The following is a 20,451-nucleotide window of genomic DNA, read 5'->3' on the forward strand; positions in this document are numbered from 1 at the left end:
GTGTTGCCCACGGTGGGGAGCAGCTGGGTTCTGCAGCGGGTGGTTCCAGATCTAGTGTCAGCCTGCTGGTGGGCAGGGCCTATTCCTCACATAGCTGGCTGAAGAATCTGCAGTTTCCCCAAACTGGTGCTGGCCTGCTGGTGAGTGGGGGTAGATCCTTGGGTGGCTGGCTGAGGGGGGTCCAAGGTGTCTTGGAGCTGGTGCTGGCAGGCCTGGGCTCGGTGGTCTGGGACTAGTGTCTGCTCGCTGATGGGTGGAGCCAGGCCCTGGGGGTCCTGAAGCCGGTGTCAGCTCACTAGTTGGTGGGGTGGATCCCAGGGCTGCTGACTGAGGAGTGCAAGGTGTCCCACAGCTGGGAGTGTCCTGCTGGTAGGCAGGACTGGGGCCCAGGAAGTCCCGGGGCTGGTACTGACCTGCTGGTATGTGGGCTGGATGCTGACTTGGCAGGCTGCGGGGCTGTGTGGTCCTGGGGCTCGTGTCCGCCTGCTGGTGGGTGAAGACCGGTCCTGGGACTAGTACCAGCCCACTAGTAGGTGGAACCGGGTCCCAGTGTCTCTGCCTACTGCGCCCTAGGTGTCACAGAGTTGCTGTATCAGCCCATTGTTGGGTGGGGCTGGGACCCAGGGGCTCCTTGGTCTGGTGCCATCCCACTGGTGGTGGAGCCAGGTGTCAGGGTCTTTGGCTGCAGGGCCCTGGGGGCCCCAGTGCTAGTGTTGGCACTCTGATTGCAAGGTCAGTCCCGGGCCCTCTGTTGGACAGGGCTGGGTCCCAGGGCAGCTGTGGGCTTAAGGGATCTTAAGGCAGCCAGCCTGACGGTAGGTGAGGCTGTGTTTCTGTCTGACTAGTTGCTTGGCCTGAGGCATCCCAGTATTGCTGCAGAGAGGCTATTGGGTAGGGCTGTGTCCCAGAACTAATAAGCTAAAGGATTCCAAAATAGCACTTACCAGCACCAGTGTCCTTATGGTAGTATGAGCTCCCCCGATTGGCTGCTGCCCATGTCTATGTCCCCAGGGTGAGCTCCAGTTGCCTCCTGCTTCTCTGGGAGACTCTCCAAAATCAGCAGGTGGGTCTAACCTAGGCTCCTTTCAAATTACTGCTGCTGACTTGGGTCTCAGAGTGTGTGAGATTTTGTGTGCACCGTTTAAGAGTGGCATCTCTATTTCCCACAGCCTTCTGAGTCTCCCAAAAGTAAGACCTGCTGGCCTTCAAAGCCTGTAGGACTCCTGGGCTGGGGAACCTGATGTGGGGCCCAGACCCCTCATTCCTTGGGGAGAAACTCTGCAATTTTAATTAGTCTCCCGTTTGTGGGTCGCCCACCCAGTGTTATGGGTCTCGACTATACCATGACTCTGGCCCCCGTACCCATCTTGTTGTGGTTCCTTCTTTATATCTTTATTTGTAGGTCTTTTCTGATAGTCTTCCACTCTTTCTCATCAAGAGTTGCTCTGTAAATAGTTGCTCCTCTCCCTAAGTTACCTTTATACAGCAAAAGAAGAGTACATTCTTACTCTATTTCTTGATCCTTCCTCCCACTCCCTGTGTTTTTCTTGCCAGTTTTCAGAAAAAACAAACTAGTTCCCTAGCATCTTTTAAAGGTAATCAATGAGATTTTTAAAAATTTCATTATGACATCATGAATTTAAGCAAAATTGATTTGCTTATCTACTTCAGTTATTTTTTAAATTGCTCAAATTGACCCATTTTTGGCTAGTGGGAAACTCTACTTCTTTTTGAAACAATTATAATCATCTCGATGACTTCCTTGCTTTCTGGTATGAAAAACTATTTCAGATTTATGTGTTTCCTGGCCCAGACCCAAAACCAGCCATTTCGTCAAGGATCTCTTTTTCCTTTTAGCAAGGAATTATATTTAGAGACCACAGTCTGGGTGCTATATGAAATACTATATGGTTTTTAAAAGTAATTTATTCTTCAATTATTCCAAGAATTAAAGAATGAAAAAGGATGTGACCAGAACCTAGTTGCAGGGCAGGAATAAAGAGGTAGACACAGAGAATGGACTTGAGGACACGGGGTGGGAGGGCGAAGCTGGGGCGAAGTGAGAGTAGCATTGACATATACACACTACTGAATGTAAAATAGATAGCTAGTGGGAAGCAGCAGCATAGCACAGGGAGATCAGCTCCGTGCCTTGTGATGACCTAGAGGGGTGGGATAGGGAGGATGGGAGGGAGGCTCAAGGGGGAGGGGATATGGGGACATGTGTATGCATATGGCTGATTCACTTTGTGCCACAAACTAACACAGTTCTGTGAAACAATTATACTCCAATAAAGATCTGTTTAAAAAAGAAATTAGCATCAAGCCTTTTAAGACCCCTATCCTGTAGGCATAAGTAAAATAAGAGAATTCATAGTGCTAGACTATTGGTTAATGGTTGAGGAGTTGGGCATTTGGGAAAATCTTCCTCAGTGTTAGGATGTTAAGAGACAGAGGACACGAGTTGCTTCATCATCTGCTAATGAGGAGTGAACACATGACTTGTCTGTCCCCAGAGGCTGCCATGCCAGGACCAGAGTTCAAGCGATGTAGATAGCAAGAGTTTGGTGAAAGGCAAGCGGTCTTGTCTGGGAATCTGGAAACTTGGACTCACATCCTGGAATAATTATTGTTTAATCATGCTCACTTTTAACCATCCTTTCCTGTTCTGGAAGCTCTTTAACCTTTCTGTGTGTATTTCCTCATCTGTAAAATGGGTAGAACATGAGTGAGTGTCTTGGGGTGATGAGTTGAGAAGGACAGCCATCCTTATCCTAGCAAACAGGATTTGTCTGATGGTCATTCAGACAGAAATAAAATACACGTATGAAATATTTACAATGATTACGTCTTCCCCTCTCCCCGAGGTAGTCTATTTCTGGCTATAAGAGTCAGCTGTCTTGATGGGCACCACAGGTCCCCTTGGCCCAACATTTTTCCTTCACTGACTCTGCCACGGTGCTTGGAATCTCCTTGATTCTTACCCCCTTAGCATTCAGGTATGGGCCTTCAAATGTTGTCTGGTAGAAATGATATATTATACCATGATTATATACTGAAACCCTGGTTAAAATGATCTTAGCTGACTCAACTGTGGGACACCTAGGTAGTCTCAGTGGGAATGAGCTTGGCGTGGCTCCTTCTTACAGGGAGAAAGATGGCTGGAGAGGTCCAGAAGAGACCACATTTTAGATCACAGGGCCAGTTTACAGGGCCTCTCACATAAGGGAGAAGGATGGGAGATGGAAATCCAATGGCAGGTCACCAGTGGGTATCTGTTGTTTTTATTTTACCTTGATTTTATTTTGGAGAACTATCCTTCCCTCTTTGGGTATGGTCTTGTTAAATATCCCCTCAATGGAAGGGATAGGTATATGAGCTGAGCTAGGTCAGTCAGATGCTGTCTTTTATTTTTACATTTTTTAATTATTATTTTTAAAGCCTTTATTGAATTTGTTACAATATTGCTTCTGTTTTATGTTTTGGTGTTTTGGCCGTGAGGCATGTGGGATCTTAGCTCCCCAACCAGGGATTGAACCCGCACCCCCGGAATTGGAAGGTGAAGTCTTAACAACTGGACCTCCAGGGAAGTTCCCAGATGCTGTCTTTTAGGAACTGAATCCAGAATGGAGCAACGTAAAGACCTAAAATAGTTGGAGAGCATCCATCTTGATGACAAAGCCCTGAAGAGATGGCTCAATAGCTCCTGCCACATAGACCCTCAGAGCTGATCTCTGGCCTTCCTGAGCCTGCATCTTCAACTTCTTCTGCTGCCTTCTGGTGAATTTTCTTCTCTTTTTCCCCAGCTGCCTTAAGTTAGCTAGATTTGGTCTCAGAATTCTTGGTGTCAGGCAACAAACATATTTGCACGAAAAGAAAAAAAAACTTGTCTAATACCAGTAGCAGAGAGGTAGCTGAGACACGTTACTAAATGCCCTATCTGAAAGCACTTTAATATTTCCATTGGAACTTTGGGGCTGGTCTCTCTTAAAACTCTGTGTGGAATTCAGCAGCCGATGTGGTCTCTTCAAATTGCTTCCTGGATAGCTTGGATTTACTAGGAAAAAAGGAGGACTTTGGTCTATTTATTTCTCTCTTTGTCTTTTGTGGGCCATTGCTTAACTTCATGCTGTTATACAGTGTACATTCTGAGATGAGCTAAAACATTTTATTTTCCTCATTACAGAAATGCTACATGGCTATCATAGAAAATGTCAAGAATCAAAAAGATGAAAACAAAACTCACCCATGATCTTATCACCAGATAATTGCTTCTTAACATTTTTTGCTGTATTTTCTTACAGTCTTTATGATCACACCCATATAAATAATGTATACTTTACAAAAATGGGATCATAATGTTTTGCAAACTTAATTTAATGACATGAAAAAATTATTAAATATTATTTCCTTCAATATAATTTTTAATGTTGCATACACTCTTCCCTTTTGTATACTCATTATTCACATTCTTAGTTCATCTAAAACTTTGCATTCTTTTTATACATGAGAATCTAAAAGTTCACTTTTCTGTTCTGAAATTATTGTAAATATTGCCTAGTGGGGCCCATAGCCCACACTAATGTCCAGCGTACATTATCACTTCTTCTTGAGCACTGGTTGAGTGGCCAGGCGTAAATAAAGCAGGTGCTCTTTTTTTTGTGATCCAGGTTGGAGCTTTGCACAGACCTTGATGTGCTGGATGAGTTGTGTTGAAATCTGAAATGACCTTCAGCCTGGCAGGGCTTCTGCAACTCAGTACCTCACTATCAGGCTGTCCCAGGGGAGAGTTCACTAACAAGTCATTTGTTATCAATACACTTTAATCTCTTCCATGTACCAAACCCACAAAGCTGTGCTCATGGGAACTCTAACTCTCCTGGGCATGACTGTGAAAATCTTTCCTCAGTAGGTTTCAGAAAGTGCTGAGAAGTCCCAGCCAAGCAATGTTCCAGAGGAAGGGGAACAAGATTCTGGACCATCATTTGCTTTACCAGGATACACAAGTTCTTCTGAGTGGTTGAATCAGGTGAGAATGCCTGTATTATCTTGGAGAGGGAGGGAGGGATCTTGAATCACCCCATTGTCTCAGAGATCTTGATGAAACCTCATTTTCTTAGCTTTGGAAACCCATTTTGCCAAAATATTACTTTTTACTGTCACAGTCTTGAAAAATGGGGGACCTCAGGGTGGTAAAGACCTAGCAAGTGGCTTGTTACTGTGCCATTAGAGCCTCACCATTGACCTTGCAGGATTATGCTAGATTAAGTGGGAACTATTTAAAAATGTACAGTCCTTTAAAATGTAATCATTGGTTCAGCTCTCCAAGGTACATTTGCCTTCTGAAGGGAGATATAAGGCATTTGCTTTCATGTTTAAATTCAGATTCTCATCATTTACGAGAAATAGTGGTAATGGTTTCAAAAAGAATGGTAATATGCTGGTGGTAATTCTGGCAACTAAATAGAGTGGTGAAATACACGAGGTACGTGGTTGTAATCCAAGAGGTGGAAACGCTAATGTTAAATCAAGTGCCATTGTTGACTTGTGTAAAAGGCCAGTGGTGGCAATTAGTTCAGCAGAGCAAAACCAGCAAAAAAAACCACAACAAACAAACAAACACACACACACATGCATACACATATAATTCATATCATGTCTGTTACATAGGCTCTTACCACATAGCCACATTTACATACGTGATCTGCATGTACACACTTTGGGGTTGAAGGGTCCACCTGTCAGTCATCCATTTTTTTTTTTTTTTTAGTCATCCATTTTTAATAGCCTTATTTGTGCAAAAGCTATCTCAGCTGGCAGGAAGGCTCATAGAAACCAAAGCTTTGGGCAAGAACTAGGTCTACAGGGTTTGAAGTTTGCTACTGAAACAATAGCTAATGACTAGTAAACCTCTTTGACTCATTGAAGTTTCAGAGGCATATCTTACATGTGCTTTCTGTCTCAGGGCTGATAGTGAAAGTTGTTTTGCCCTAAGTTTGAAGCTGTCCCTTCCGATGGTGGTGAAGGTGATCATGCTGGTGGTAAATGGTTGAGGAACGCCTGCTAACAAAAAACTAGGAAATAGGGAATATGTTCCAGGCTCTTGGTCCTCTCCCAGTTCAGCCCTACCTCTGAAGTGTTTGCTGCCAGACTGATTTTTAACCTTTAGTCCGTGGATTGCAAAATAAGATGACTACAAAGATTGGATAGATAAGGCCCGCTGGGTAGAGGCAGCGGCAGGTTGGAGAAGGGCTGCCCCATCTAAAGGGAACAGCAGCTACTAAGTTTTACAGAACTCTTGGTGCATGGGAATGCTGTCTCCATGTTGCCATATTTTATGAAATATTTTGAAAGAAAACCTGAAGTTTCATATTTGTAAAAGTAGATTCTATTTTTACAGATAAATTGTAAGTGCTATCTTTTATCTTGTTGACTAAGTCAAATTGAAATGAAAAATTGGGCCATACTAAACACATCTGTTTGTGGCCAATTTACAGCTCTTGGGGATAGCAGCATCTTAGCCACATGTTACCCATTTGTGGGGCAAGTCTTGGGACCACAATCCCATCTCACTGCTCAAGCTTCCTGAAGGTTGAGAAAATGGACTCTAAAGTTCCCACCTGTGATTCGTGATTCTTTAATACAAACTCATATAAACCCCCTTTAATTCTAGTGAGGAGCACAGAGTCTTTGCTGTTTTAGAACCTAATGATAAATGCTAACATTCTGAACGCTTATCACATTCCATGAAACAAACTATTACTGTGTCATCTTATTTTTATAAAACCTCTATGAGATGGGTACTAAAATTATCATCTTTGTCACAGCCCTATTTACAGATGGGGAAACTGAGGCTCAGTGTTGGGGATGATTTTCCAGGGTCACCTAGTAAGTGGCAGAAATGAGATTTGAACTCTGGCACCAGACTTCAGAATCCAATTTTTAACCATCATATTATATTTTCTCCTGCTACATTATGTGAGTGTTTAGCTTCTATAGTCCCTCTGAGTTATGATGAATTCTACTCCTAAAATATCTTAAGGAATCTGTAAGGACATTTTCTGCTTTTGTAGCACACAAGGGCCATTATCTTTATCCTCGTACTTCAACACGGGGTTTGCAAAACGTGTGGGATCCATCTGATCACTGAAGAGGGAAATTTTACAAATGCCTGGCTTGAGATCAGAGATGCCAATCTCCTTTTCCAGGTCATTTTCTATTCAGGTAGTAATTGAAAGTTAGAACAGGAAGTTTAAAGGCCAAAGGTCCGTTTCACCTCCTTGTGGACAAGATACCTAATCCATGGCCACAAAGTAAAGCCCTAACCCCAGCCAGCTTTCTCACAAGTACAAGCCGTGTGGGTACATCAGTTATCCCTGTTGACAGAAATGCTCCAATCTAGACCCATGTACAGAGAGCATTACTGCCATAAGTGAAAGCGGTATGATGTATCCAGGGAATACAAATAGGTTTTAGCTTAGCTGCCAACGCCAAATGATGGGTGGTGGCTTCCAGGATGAGCATTGTGCTGAGAAGCATTTGGAAACCCCATGTGAATTCATCAAGGAGTGCTGTAATTGATTGGTCTTTTCTTCCACAGGCTTGGGATATGGACCTAGTGGTAAGTATGCCCTGTACTTGGCATTCCTGGTAGAGTCTATTCGTATGAAAGAGCTAAGACATCTTAGCCTCGGACAGCTTGAAGCATGTGTATTTTAATTTGTTATTCTGTCTTTTTTCTGTCTCTCCCATAGTTGTTCTTCTGTCTCTGCTTTTCCTCAGGAGACATGGCCAAACGTACCTTTTCCACCTTAGAGATATTCCTGATTTTCCTCTTTGTGCTGATGACAGGGATCACGGTGGCTCTTCTCAGCCTGTCGTTCATCAGCAGTGGGACCACTGAAAATCACACAGGCGAGTATCGTGGGTTCTCTTGTATGCTATTCCTAGCCTGCAGGAAATCTCTTCATTTTGGGGGACACCAAGGCAAGAAACAGTGTCTGCTGATAATGCTGATAACAGGGCAGTTCAACGTGTACTGAAGCAGCCTGGGATGGTTATCTAACCTTTATCTTAGTTGCCCTTTATGCATTGATAGCAATTTTTATCAAGTTTACCTTTGGCCCCAAATAGCCAGTGCTGCATTCTGACATGCACTTACTTGTCTCACTTTTCCACTGATCTAAGTACAGCTCAGGATTCTTCAAGGTCCAGTAATGTGAGCTTTTACCCTGAGCCTCTTCTTTTTCTCTTTGCCTCCTTTCTGGCATCATCTTCTCTAGGGGGTGGGGGGGCAAAAGGAGGAGGAAAGACCCACTGAATGTCAATTAGTCTGTGAAAGCTTTAGAGAAGGGGATCTTGAACTCAAATCCCATGAGGACCAATAAAGTTCCATAAATGGGGTGGGGGGGCATGGCCCAGGGTGGGGACAGGTGTCTCTCTGGTGAAGAGGGTCCACAGGCCCTCCTGAGTGCCAGCTGTTTGTTGTCATGATGTCACATCGACTCAGCCCTTCTGAGTTTTCAAAGGAAGCTGGAAGTTGGGGGAGGCGGTTTAGACATCTGGGTTTTTTTTTTCCTGATTTTTTCTAAATGTTAGGAATTAACTTAGTTTTTGAAAACCACCTAAGCTAAATTTACAGGCAATATCGCGTCCATGGGAGCCTCTCGTTTGATGATAGGTTATATACCTGATAAACAGTAGGGAAGACAGGTGGGGACTGAATGCTTTCACCAAAGTAAAGGGAGGCCTGGCCGCAGGCCCAGTGGAGAAGGAGAGGCAACATTGTTCACCTTGGTTTTCTCTTTTGTGGCCTCTTTTCTTTTCTAATGTATTCTCTACCTGTCCCCATGTTTTTGTTTTTGTTTTTTTTTTAAAGATTTATTTATTATTTATTTTATTTATTTTTGGCTGTGTTGGGTCTTCATTGTGGCACACGGGATCTTCATTGAGGCACACGGGATCTTCATTGAGGCATGCGGGATCTTTCGTTGCAGCGTGTGGGCTCTTCGTTGGGGTGCACGGGCTTCTCTCTAGTTGTGGAGTGCGGGTTTTCTCTCTCTAGTTGTGGTGCGTGGGTTCCAAAGTGCTTGGGCTCTGTAGTTTGCGGCACGCAGGCTCTAGCTGAGGCGTGTGAGCTCAGTAGTTGTAGCGCGTGGGCTTAGTTGCCCTGTGGCATATGGGATCTTAAATACCTGACCAGTGATCGATCCCGTGTCCCCTGCATTGTAAGGTGGATTCTTTACTGCTGGACCACCAGGGAAGTCCCTGTCCCCCATGTTTTGAATTCATTCCCCGCAGGTCCAGAGGAACAGAGATCCTCTTTTCTGGAAGTGGGCAGAATGAGTTATAGACTGCTAGAAATGAAAGAATGCATAGGACTTACATAGTTTTCTCTTTTAAAATTAGAGAATCCAGAGCCTGAGGCTCAGGGAGGTAATTAATAATTACAGTCACTATTTTCATAGTAGAAGTTGCTATTTATTGAATGGTTACTTTGTGTCAAGCACTATGGTAAACATTCTATGTAAATTTCTCATTTAATCCTCACAAACTCCCATAAAGGTAGGTGCTAGCCTTAGTACTGCTTTACAGATCTGAGACTCTGAGATCGAAAAGAATCCTTTGGCTATGTGACTAGATTTGGCGTTGGTTGTCACTACATTCCTACATTGGGACAAATGAGGCAATAGCAAAGGTGCCTGATTCCTTCCTTGCAATACTTGATGTCTTGTAGAAAACGTGGGCTTGGGGATGGGAAAACATGAATTCTAACTACACTTAGAATATGGATGAAAGAGCAGCAGATTCTGAGTTGGAGGATATGGGTTAGGCACCTGATTCATCATATGCTCTCCATGAAATCTTGGTTAAGTCATTTCTCTGGGTTTCAGTTTTCTTATACGTAAAATGGAGGAGATTGGATTATGTGATCTCTAAACTTTCTTGAGCTCCAAAATTCTGGAACCCAGAAGAAGTCTTCTGTTAATCTCTTGCCTAAGTACTTTCTGACCACTAATGCACTGTGACACTGACATGTGTTGCCTTGATCACCCCTGCCTGTTGTCTGGGGTGGAAACAAACAAATAAAATATATAAGTAAGATGTTTAAATATGTAAAAAACAAAAAAACAAAGCTATATGCCAGCCATTGTTTTAAAATTTGAATATGTATTAACATATTTATTGTCAATCAACCCTCGGAAGTAGGGTATTATTATCTTCTTGTTATGAGAAAGTTATGTCACTTTTCTTCATAGATGAGAAAAGTTGAGGTAAAATAGGTTAACTTATTTGTTCAGCTAGTAAATGATAGAGTTAGTTTTCAAACCTGGGTTGTTTCTGGCACCTGCTCTTTTAGTCTCTATCCCATTCTGCATCCTTTGATATTCGTGTGTGTGTGTGATGTTGATATAGAATATATGTATTAATATGCATACATATAGGTGATAGGAGAATATTTAAAATAAAGTGGGACTATGTTAACTAGTGTACAATGATCTAGGTTGCATTAAGAATAAAAGATTTAGAAGGTCGAGGAGGATAAGAGCAGGGTAGAGACAGCTGAGGTGGCATCCTGAAGGTGAGGGATTGAGCTGGATCTGGGTGTGATGGAACTAAACCTACTCTGAAGGGGTAGAGGAGACTGACTGATGGACCAGAAAGGAGTAAGGTCTCTGGATGGAGAGAGTGGTAGAAACAAATCCTCAGAGGCTGGATTTAGTGGGCTGTGTGCCAGGAACCTGGCACCTGATTTGTTTGGCTGGAATAGAAGTGCAAGGTGAGTGAATGAAGAGTGACAGGTTAGACAGGGACGGCTTGTGAGGAGAAGTTGAAGGACATTTGACAGAGAGCTTGACTGTTAGGCTGAAACATCTCCACTCTGTGAAAAAGATCCTCCTTGGGATTACGATATAAAACATGTTCCTGAGATGTTTCTCACCATGTATCTTAGACGTAAGAGAATATACAAGGATTCATCCTTAGGAACCTGAATCTGTGTGTTCTAATTGATGCCGACAAGTGCATGGGCTGAAATGTTGTTTCTTAAATATCTTATTGTTTTTTGATTCAGGTTTTCCAACCACCCAGATCCCTCCAGCCACCCAGGGCCCCACAACCATCCAGGCATCTCCAACACCCAGCACCCCAGAGCCTACTCTATTTCAGAACTTCAGTGGCTACCATATTGGTGTTGGGCGCGCTGACTGCACGGGCCAAGTGGCAGATATCATTTTGGTAGGTAAATTACGGGATCCTTGAGGAGACTGTGAAACAAGTAACGTCATTATTTTGCACCCTGTATTTATTCCTAAATATTATGTCATAATCTCCTTCTCACTTTTTATTGACTTCACTGTTGTCTAACATCACATGGATATTGTACTCTAAGGAAGAGGGGACCTTTTATTTAACCACAACTCCCTTGTAAACTCAATTGGCCGTTTTTTTGTGAATGGAAGTGGCAAGGCAGACAAACTCCAATACTACAGGGGATGGGCAGGTACCATAAATGACCGAAGAAGGCCAGTGTAAGATGATAAATGTCTAGTAAATCCTCAGTTTTGGGGGGCAATAGAAAGTGGTGGTGACTGTGGCACAACTAGAAAGTTGCATGGCTTTAGCTGTTTGTTGCCATGTAAGAGTGTGGATCTAGGGCTTCCCTACCTTACAGTCTTTTCAAGAGAAGCCAGAATATCTATGGATTGAAGACCTGAGGATTTAAGTCTCTCCATTGGAAAATGGAAGCAACTCTAGTTAAAACTGGAAATCTAGTGTGGACCAACGGTGTGTTAGCCAAGTAAAACACTTCTCTGGATCAGGTGTGGCCTGTGGGCCGCTGGCATGCAACTTCTGGGCTGTGATGGTAGACACACCTTTCTAGCCACCCTCCCCTAGGTAACCAGAGCAGGAGGTTGCCTGATGGGATTTTTCTCTCTCCTACCAAATAATCTTTAGATTCTAGGAATTATTCCCTGTTGTCTGTTCTGAAAAGTGACTCTGGAATGTAAACCTTAAATGACCACTCACATGAGAGGTAAAGCAAGCAGTAGAGGGACCATGCTGAAGACCTGGGTGCAGCTTTTATGGGCGGGCTTTATGACATGGTGAGAGAGGGGCTTTAAGATAGGTGTGTTTGATTTGACTTGGCTGAGGGAGGGACAACATGATAAAAGCCAGGGTGAGGCACCCTCAATAAGGATTACTTAGTCATAAGGAAACCATTTTCTTCAGGAAAAAAAAAAAAAAATCACATGCCAAACAACCAAAGTGAAGGGGCCTCCAGTCTTCAGGGTATTCCTGGGAATGTGGAATGATGGCTGGGGAACGATTTCTTCTGTAGTACCTTAGATAAGCTGGAGAAACGGTCCTGTTTCAAAGAACAGAAAAGCCACGAAAGGTCTCCAGCATCGTGATGGAATTCCTGAGTCACACCAGTTCCCTCCTTGCCCACAGGCCAGTGAATAGCTACTGCCAACCCAGCAACTACTTTGCCTTTCTCTGCACAGAAGAGTAAAGCCTGTTTTGTGATGTTGGCTTTACTCTTGAAAACACATATCCTGTCTCAGTCGGAGCCACAGTGTCATGTGGATTGTATTTCTTTGCCTTTCCTAAGTAGTCTATTCTTGTATGGTTGTGCCTGGTTTCTGGTAACAGTGGGGTGAGAAGGAGTGGCGCTGATTCTCTCTTCCTCTTTAGATGGGCTACAGCAAAACTGGCCAGAATGCACGAGGCATCCTCACGAGGTTGTACAGTCGTGCGTTCATCATGGCAGAACCAGATGGGTCCAATCGAGTAGTGTTTGTCAGCATTGAGATAGGCATGGTGTCCCAACGACTCAGGCTGGAGGTAAGTGATTGAGGTGAGAAAGAGATGACGTGATTTAAAGGCAAAGTCTGCAGGTGAACGTGACAGTAACTAAGCTCTCCTGGTTTTACATCCAGTGAGTTTCTACTACCCTCAATGTTATAAGCTCTTGACAATCCAGCAGATGATCGAATGAGGAGAATGAGCCTCATTCCATTCCAAGTCATCTTGGTCAAAACTTGCTTTCCATTCTGCTGATGGCTCACCGTCATTATTAATGCTATTTTTTTTGCAAGCTTATTATGTCCTAGTGACTTTCACATACACTCTCTTGTAATCCTCCTTGTTACAAGTCTGAGAGTGCCAATTAATCACTAACCCTCCCCTCAAGTTTTTAGACAATTAAGGATAGATGCAAGGAATTAAAGAGAATTAAAAAGCAACTCTGAAATGAGGTTGGCCGTAAATTGCTGAAGTTGGGTGAAAGGCACATGGGGGTTTCATTATACTGTTCTGATGATTTTTGTACATGTGTGAACTTTTCCATAATAAAATTTTAAAAGAATACAACATTAGCACTTTTAAACTCTAAACTGTATTGTAGAATATGGCAGGCTTTTCTATGATGTTTTCTGCCAATTTTGACCATGTAACCCACCTGTGGGGAAAGTTGAGCTTAGCAGAAATGTGTATAGGAGGTCCTGGACAGGCAGCTTGTAAGGTGCAGAGAGGGGGTGGGGAGGGAGAGAGAAATAGTTATAGACACATGGACTTCCAGGTCTCTCTCTCTCAGCCAATTTCTAGACCCTGATCTGGTTATATTTTCTGCAGGGATCAGGTCACAGAAAGAAAGTGTATTCTTAGTATCTGCTCACATACTTACAAATGTGAGAAAGGGGAGAGTCTGGAACATCTAGAATAATGACCATTAAATGTCCATTATTCAGTGTCATGTTCCATCAACCTCACCAAATAAACACTTGCTCCTCCTCCGGTGTGAAGGGGCCAGGGAGAGGGATGATGAGAGGGCCTAAAAGCATTTCTCTAATGTCAGCCCCTCGTGAGGAGTAGAATGTAAGTCTCTCCCATCTATGGAAACATAAGGAGCAGAGGATTAAGTGCTTTCCCCACACCTACACTGACAACAAAACTGTGAGGTCGGCCTGTTGTTATCCCCATTTTGCAGGTAAGGAGACTGAGTCTTAGAGAAGGTTAAGTAACTTTCCCAAGTTCACACAGTTAGAAAAAGGTAGAGCTGGGTTCTGAACACATATATGCCTGATACCAGAGCCTACATTCTTAAAAGTGAGGTCATTCTATTATCTTGGAGAGCATTGATCACCTACTTTTTACAAGACACTTTGTTAGGCACTTCAGGGGCACACAGCTAAGTGAGTCATAACCCATGTTCCTATGAGCTCAGTACCTAGTTGGGGGATTGGAGGAAGGACTGTACCAGAAATAGGCAAATAACTATAATTTACTGGAATAAAGGACAGTTATATATTAGTTATCTATTCATGAGTAATAAATAGCCCCCCAAATAGGAACTTATTTAATATTTGTTGTTTTATCTCATAATTCTGTTGGTGAGGAATTCAGAACTGGCTTAGCTGGGTGGTTATGACTTACGGTAGCTTGCAGTCCAGATGCTGGCAAAGGCTGCAGTCATCTGAAGGTTTGACTAGGGCTAAAGGATCCACTTCCAAGATGATTCACTCATGTGGCTACTGACAGTTCCCCCACTGTCCATATCCTCATGGCTGGCTTCCCTTATAGTGTGTAACTTAAAAGAAAGAGCAGGGATTTTCGCCCACTCAGTAGGTTGTCTTTTCGTTTTGTCAGTGGAAATATTTGCAAATGATATGACTGATAAGATGTGAATATCCAAAATATATAAACAGTTCATACAACTCAACATCAAAAAACCACAAACAACCTGATTAAAAAATGGTCCGAAGACCTGAATAGACATTTTGCCAAAGAGGACATGCAGATGGCCAACAGGCACATGAAAAGATGCTCAACATCACTGATCATCAGGGAAATGCAAATCAAAACTACACTGTGATATTACCTCACACCTGTCAAAATGGCTATCATCAAAAAGAACACAAATAACAAACACTGGCGAGGATGTGGAGAAAAGGGAACCCACATACATATTGTTTGGAATGTAAATTTGTGTAGCCACTGTGGAAAATAGTATGGAGGTGTCTCAAAAAATTAAAAATAGAACTACCATATGACCCAGCAATTCCACTCCTGGGTATATATCTGAAAAAAATGAAAACACTAATATGAAAAGATATATGCACCCCCATGTTCATAGCAGTATTATTTACAGCTGCCAAGATGTGGAAGCAACCTAGGTGTCCATCAATAGATGAATGGATAAAGAAGCTGTGGTGTATATACATATATACAGTGGAATACATATATACAGTGGAATACTACTCAGCCATAAAAAAGAATGAAATTTTGCCATTTGTAACAACATGGATGGACTTGGAAGGTATTATGCTAAGTGAAATAAGTCAGAAAGACAAATACTGTATGATATCACTTATATGTGGAATCTAAAAAATAGAACAAACTAGTGAATATAACAAAAAAGAAACAGACTCACAGATATAGAGAACAAATTAGTGGTTACCAGTGGGGAGAGGGAAGAGGGGAGGGGTAATGTAGGGTTAGGGGATTAAGAGGTATACATTATTATGTATAAAATAAGCTACAAGGATATATTGTACAACACAGGGAATATAGCCAATCTTTTATAATAACTATACATGGAGCATAACCTTTTAAAATTGTGAATCACCATATTGTATGCCTGTAACTTATGTAATATGGTACATCAACTATACTTTAATTAAAAAAAAAAAAGAGCAGGGAAGAAACCACAGTGCCTTTCATAACCCAGGCTCAGAAGATGCACACCATCACTTTCACCCTGTTCTATCCTTAGAAGCAAGTCACCAAGTCTAGTTCACACTCACAGGTGGGAAAGTTATACTTCACCTCTTGAAGACAGGGATATTGAAGAATTTGTGGGCATACAGTACTTTAAAAGTACAACACAGGGATTCAGGAAATGGAAACTAGAGGAAAATTCAAAGTGGAAGTGACACTTGAATGGGGAGAATTTTAAATGGTTGACATGGGGAGGAAGAGCTATCAAATCGAGGGGACAACATGGACACAGAGAGGCACAAGGGAGAAATGTAGATGTATTTGAAGAGACAGAGATCAGTTCTATTAGGACACATGTAGGCATGTAATTGGAGATGTACCTGGAAGGTGTGTTGGTCATAATTTGTAGGGTCCTGGGATGCCAGGTTGTTTTTAATTCTGTGGGTGATGGGGATTCTTAGAAAACTTTTGCGTGGAGGAGTGATGCAAACACAATTGTGCTTTAGGATGATTAATCAGACAGTGATGTTTGAGGTGGATTGTAATAGTCTAGAGCTAGTGGTGAAGACACAAATTGGCAGATTCCTTAAATTAACATCAAGGCTCTATTGATGACAGTCCAGTTGGGAAAACAGTAATCACACTAGGCATTTCAAACAGGGGATTTAATATGGGGGAATTTTACAAGGTGTTAAAAGGCTGAAAGAACTAGAAAGGGAAACTGGCATTGCAGGAGGGATTTAAACTTTGCCTGGCCATTTCCCCTATACTATGTAATGTGGCATAAAAGTTTTAAACCAATGGGACAGCAGTGAGACTATATGGTGGTAAAAAGTCAAATCAAATGCTAATGAGATTTGGGGATGAATTGGCATAAAAGCTAACACTTGACATAGTTCCTGTGACGAGTCAGGTATTGGTCTAAGTGCTTCATATATATTAATTCATTTAATCCTCCAAACAACTGTATGAGGGAGGTACTATTATTATGTCATTTGACAGACTGGGAAACTGAGTTGCAGAGGACCAAGTAACTTGTCCAAGTGTACGCGGCTAGGAACTGGCAGAGGTGGAGTTCGAACATTGACATTTTGCTGCCAGAGCACATGTTCATTACCATAGCACTATACTATTTTTCTGAGGAATCAAAAATGGTTCTGATTGGGAAATGGTGGGGTCATTAAGTAGAAATAGAGTCAAAACAAACACTTTGGGGTGGAGTGTGGAAGGGATAGCGGGTTAATGTATTTGGTTGTAGACCACTATGAAGTTAATACTGGGCACCATTTAAACATCTCTTCCTATTTTTACTTCCCCTTACAAGCTGAGACCCAGAGGAAAGACCTATAAATGAACCCACTTACTTATCCCAAGTTAATCCAAGGGGAAAGTGTGAAAAATAAATGTAACCAAACTAGTACCATTAAGCTTATTATAACACCTGGTTTTAGTCAGATTCTCAGTCTCAGCTTTGAGATTGATGAAATTTCCAGCATGGAATAAAGATTAAAGAAGATCCCTGAGCAGTGAGGCAGGGCAGGAAAGCAGAATGACTTTTCTAACTCTTTCTATGTCATGTTCCCAAGAGTGTCAGCAATAGGAAATGGAATGGAAACTGCAGTCAAAGAAGTGAGCGATAGGCATTAATGTCACTTCTTTGCTCTATGTTAAAATAGCCCTCCTTTCATGAAGTGGGAAACATGCTACTTATATGTTTATTGGCAGGCATTGTTATTACATGATTGAGTTTTTAATTTTTTTCTTTTTCCCCAGAAGTCCCACGTGTCTGACTTCATATCAGAGACTGTAGTTTAGGATAAGATTTCTGTAAGCTGTTTGTAGTCTTTTTCTTTTATTTTAAAATTCAAGATTCATAATTTCTATGTTTTCAAGAGCTTGATTCTTGCATAAACCTGAAAAAATGCACTGAATTCTAAAAATCCTAATGTTACAGTTCTTTAGGAATAAAAATGTGTGGGACAGGGAGCTCTAAAGTTGACTGGCAGTTCCTTCTTTTCCAAGACCTTCTTGTCTTGGTTACAGAATTGTAAGAACATCAGCTTTTGACTTTAGTTAAGCTTTCATGGTGTCCATTCATTGATTGTTTCCCCTTATCCCTACAGATATTTCTTCTTCATGAAGCAGTAATACTTACTGTGTGAAAGAATATGTAAGAGTGATGAAGAGTTGGGGCTGGAGTTAGGATAAAACAGAAGGAACATGGAACCTTATTGGGATGGAGAGTGTGGGCTGGTAATGTTGGGCTAGTTATATCCTATTTCCTTTCCACATTTGCCTGGTATCACGTGGTTGCTCATGTGGATGTGGTAACCTAGGAATCAGTGTTTGGGCCACGGAGAGGTTAATGAGGCAAGATGGTTTGTAAGATCTCCTTCCTGATTCAATGACCACGTGACTTAGAATGAGGGTGGTGGAGCTCTTCACCTAAAATAGAAGAGGTTGAATGGATGTCTTTATGTATTTTCAGTATATAGCACATCAGTTGCTGCTGCTTCCTTATGTACCATTGGTGTGCTGGAACTGGCTTGTACCAGCTCATGAGAGTTGATTGTTAAATATTTAGGAACTTTGTGAGTTAGTGGTTAAACTTTTGGTAGCTTGAAATTCACTATGGTGAGTGTATTTGCACCACAGAAATTGACAGATGATACAAATGAGGGCTATTCTTTTTTCTTTCAGAGAAACAGTTTATCAACATACTACTGCCTATACCATACTCAAGGTGGAGAGCATTGCTAATCAAAAAAGGCACTCTTTTGGGACTTCCCTGGCCGTCTAGTGCTTAAGATTCTGCGCTTCCACTGTAGGGGGTGCAGGTTCGATCCCTGGTTGGGGAACTAAGATGCTGAAGGCCCCCCCCCCCACCAGAAGGCACTCTTTTTTTGCTAAGCTCAGATTTGGATTCAGAATCCTTCTCAACACACTGCTTTGGATAGCAACCACCCATGAATAGGACTGAGTGCATGAGATAAGTAGCTCTGCCATAAATGAGTTTCCGTCATTGTCCCTGGTATTAGGTGATAGTATCTTACACTGAGGAAGGTTGCCTGGGGTTGACACTTTTGCTGGAACATTTTAGTAATTTTTGACATGAAGTCAAGACATCTTTCATGGAGAAACCACAGTAATACCAAACTTCAGATTACAGTTGATTAAAGCATAATCAGATATAGGTATTCAGCACTAATGTAGTATTTGAAGTCAACTATACTACAATAAAAAAGAGATATTTGAGCCAAAAAAAAAAAAAAAAAGCTACTCAGCAACATCACTAATTTTTTCTTTTGTTTTCTTGATGTGTATATACCACCCCAAAACGTTAATTATTCATTTGGATGTTCATTGATTAATTCAATGAACATTTACTGAGTCTCTTTGGATTAGGTATCTATTGCTGAACAGCAAGTCATCCAGAAAACTCAGTGGCTTCAAACAACAATAATCATGTATTGGTGCTCAGGATTTTTGTGGGTTAGGAATCCTAGAATGGCTGGGTTGGATGATTCTGACATATTAGAACCACCGTCGCATATCATTACTTTTGCATCATGAGGTTGAACTTGGGTGTTGGCTGGGGCTGCGGTTGTTTGAAGCTTGCCTGAGTCTGAAGAGTCACCTTCTATGGTTGCTCACCAAACAGCTAGCAAGTTAGTGCTGACAAGATGGTTCCTTTCCACATGGGCCCCTCCACAGGATTGCTGGGGTGTCCTCAGGTCACAGCGGGTGGCTTCCCCAGGCCAATAAGTGTAAGTGTCTGTGTCTGGGAATATTCAGTTCTTCATTTTGGGAAGTGAGGCAGTAAAGAGGGCTTTGCACTGCTCCCGAGATGCTTTCCCCCCTGGTATTGCATGACCAGTTTGCTCTCTTCAGTTAAGCCTCTGATGAAAGGTAACATCTTTGGGGAGATCGTTCCTCACTAACACCTATCATGTTCTTTTGCCTTACCTAGCTATAGTTTTCTTCATAGAGTTTATCACTGTATAATATAATATTGCATATTTATTTATCTTTCCCTCAGTAGAATAAAAACTTCTCCAGGGTAGGGACCTCATATGTCCCTAGTGCTTAGAACAGTGTCTGGACAATAAGCAGGTGAGAATACTGGTTCTATAGTTAGACTTGGGTCTAGACTCTGACTCTGCTATTTATTAGATCTGTGGGCAAATTATTTAACTTCTGTACATGTCAATGTTTCCAGCAAAAGATAAGATTAAAAATACCCACCTCTTGGTGGTGTTATAGAGGTTTTTAAGTGACATGATGTATGTAATACCTAGCATTGTGCTGGCGCACAGCAAGAATCTATAAAATGTTAGCGACTGCAATTATTGTTGATGTTGTTGTTACTGAGATGATAAACTCAAGCATAGAGTGAAAGGTCACTTGACAGGGATGTCGCTGATATGACTCAGTGATTAGACCCATCAGAGCTTTTTCTCAGGCTACGCTCCTATGTTATTCCTCTTCTTAGTTTTGTTTTGTTTTGTTTTTTTCCCTTTCTTAAAGGTCCTGAACAGGCTGCAGAGTAAATATGGCTCCCTGTACAGAAGAGACAACGTTATCCTGAGCGGTACTCACACACACTCGGGTCCAGCAGGATATTTCCAGTACACTACATTTGTGATTGCCAGTGAAGGGTTTAGCAATCGAACTTTTGAGTACATGGTTGCTGGCATCATGAAGGTAGGCAAGGGACCCCAGAGGACC

The 20,451-nt window shown here is 42.1% G+C and overlaps 1 protein-coding gene across 1 annotated transcript in view; it reads left to right on the forward strand.

Moving 5' to 3' along the window:
- The first annotated feature begins 3,693 nt into the window (after positions 1-3,693).
- The window catches only part of ASAH2 (N-acylsphingosine amidohydrolase 2), an 80,727-nt gene continuing 63,969 nt past the window's right edge, over positions 3,694-20,451 (forward strand). The window contains exons 1-6 of the mRNA XM_059899815.1: positions 3,694-3,780; positions 4,910-5,029; positions 7,783-7,914; positions 11,075-11,238; positions 12,700-12,849; positions 20,251-20,427. Of these exons, the coding sequence (XP_059755798.1) occupies positions 7,788-7,914; positions 11,075-11,238; positions 12,700-12,849; positions 20,251-20,427 (618 nt within the window). The 5' untranslated portion in view covers positions 3,694-3,780; positions 4,910-5,029; positions 7,783-7,787. The remainder of the gene's footprint in view (positions 3,781-4,909; positions 5,030-7,782; positions 7,915-11,074; positions 11,239-12,699; positions 12,850-20,250; positions 20,428-20,451) is intronic.

Source organism: Balaenoptera ricei, chromosome 16 (genome assembly GCF_028023285.1).
Source record: "Balaenoptera ricei isolate mBalRic1 chromosome 16, mBalRic1.hap2, whole genome shotgun sequence".
Classification (NCBI taxonomy): Eukaryota; Metazoa; Chordata; class Mammalia; order Artiodactyla; family Balaenopteridae; genus Balaenoptera; species Balaenoptera ricei.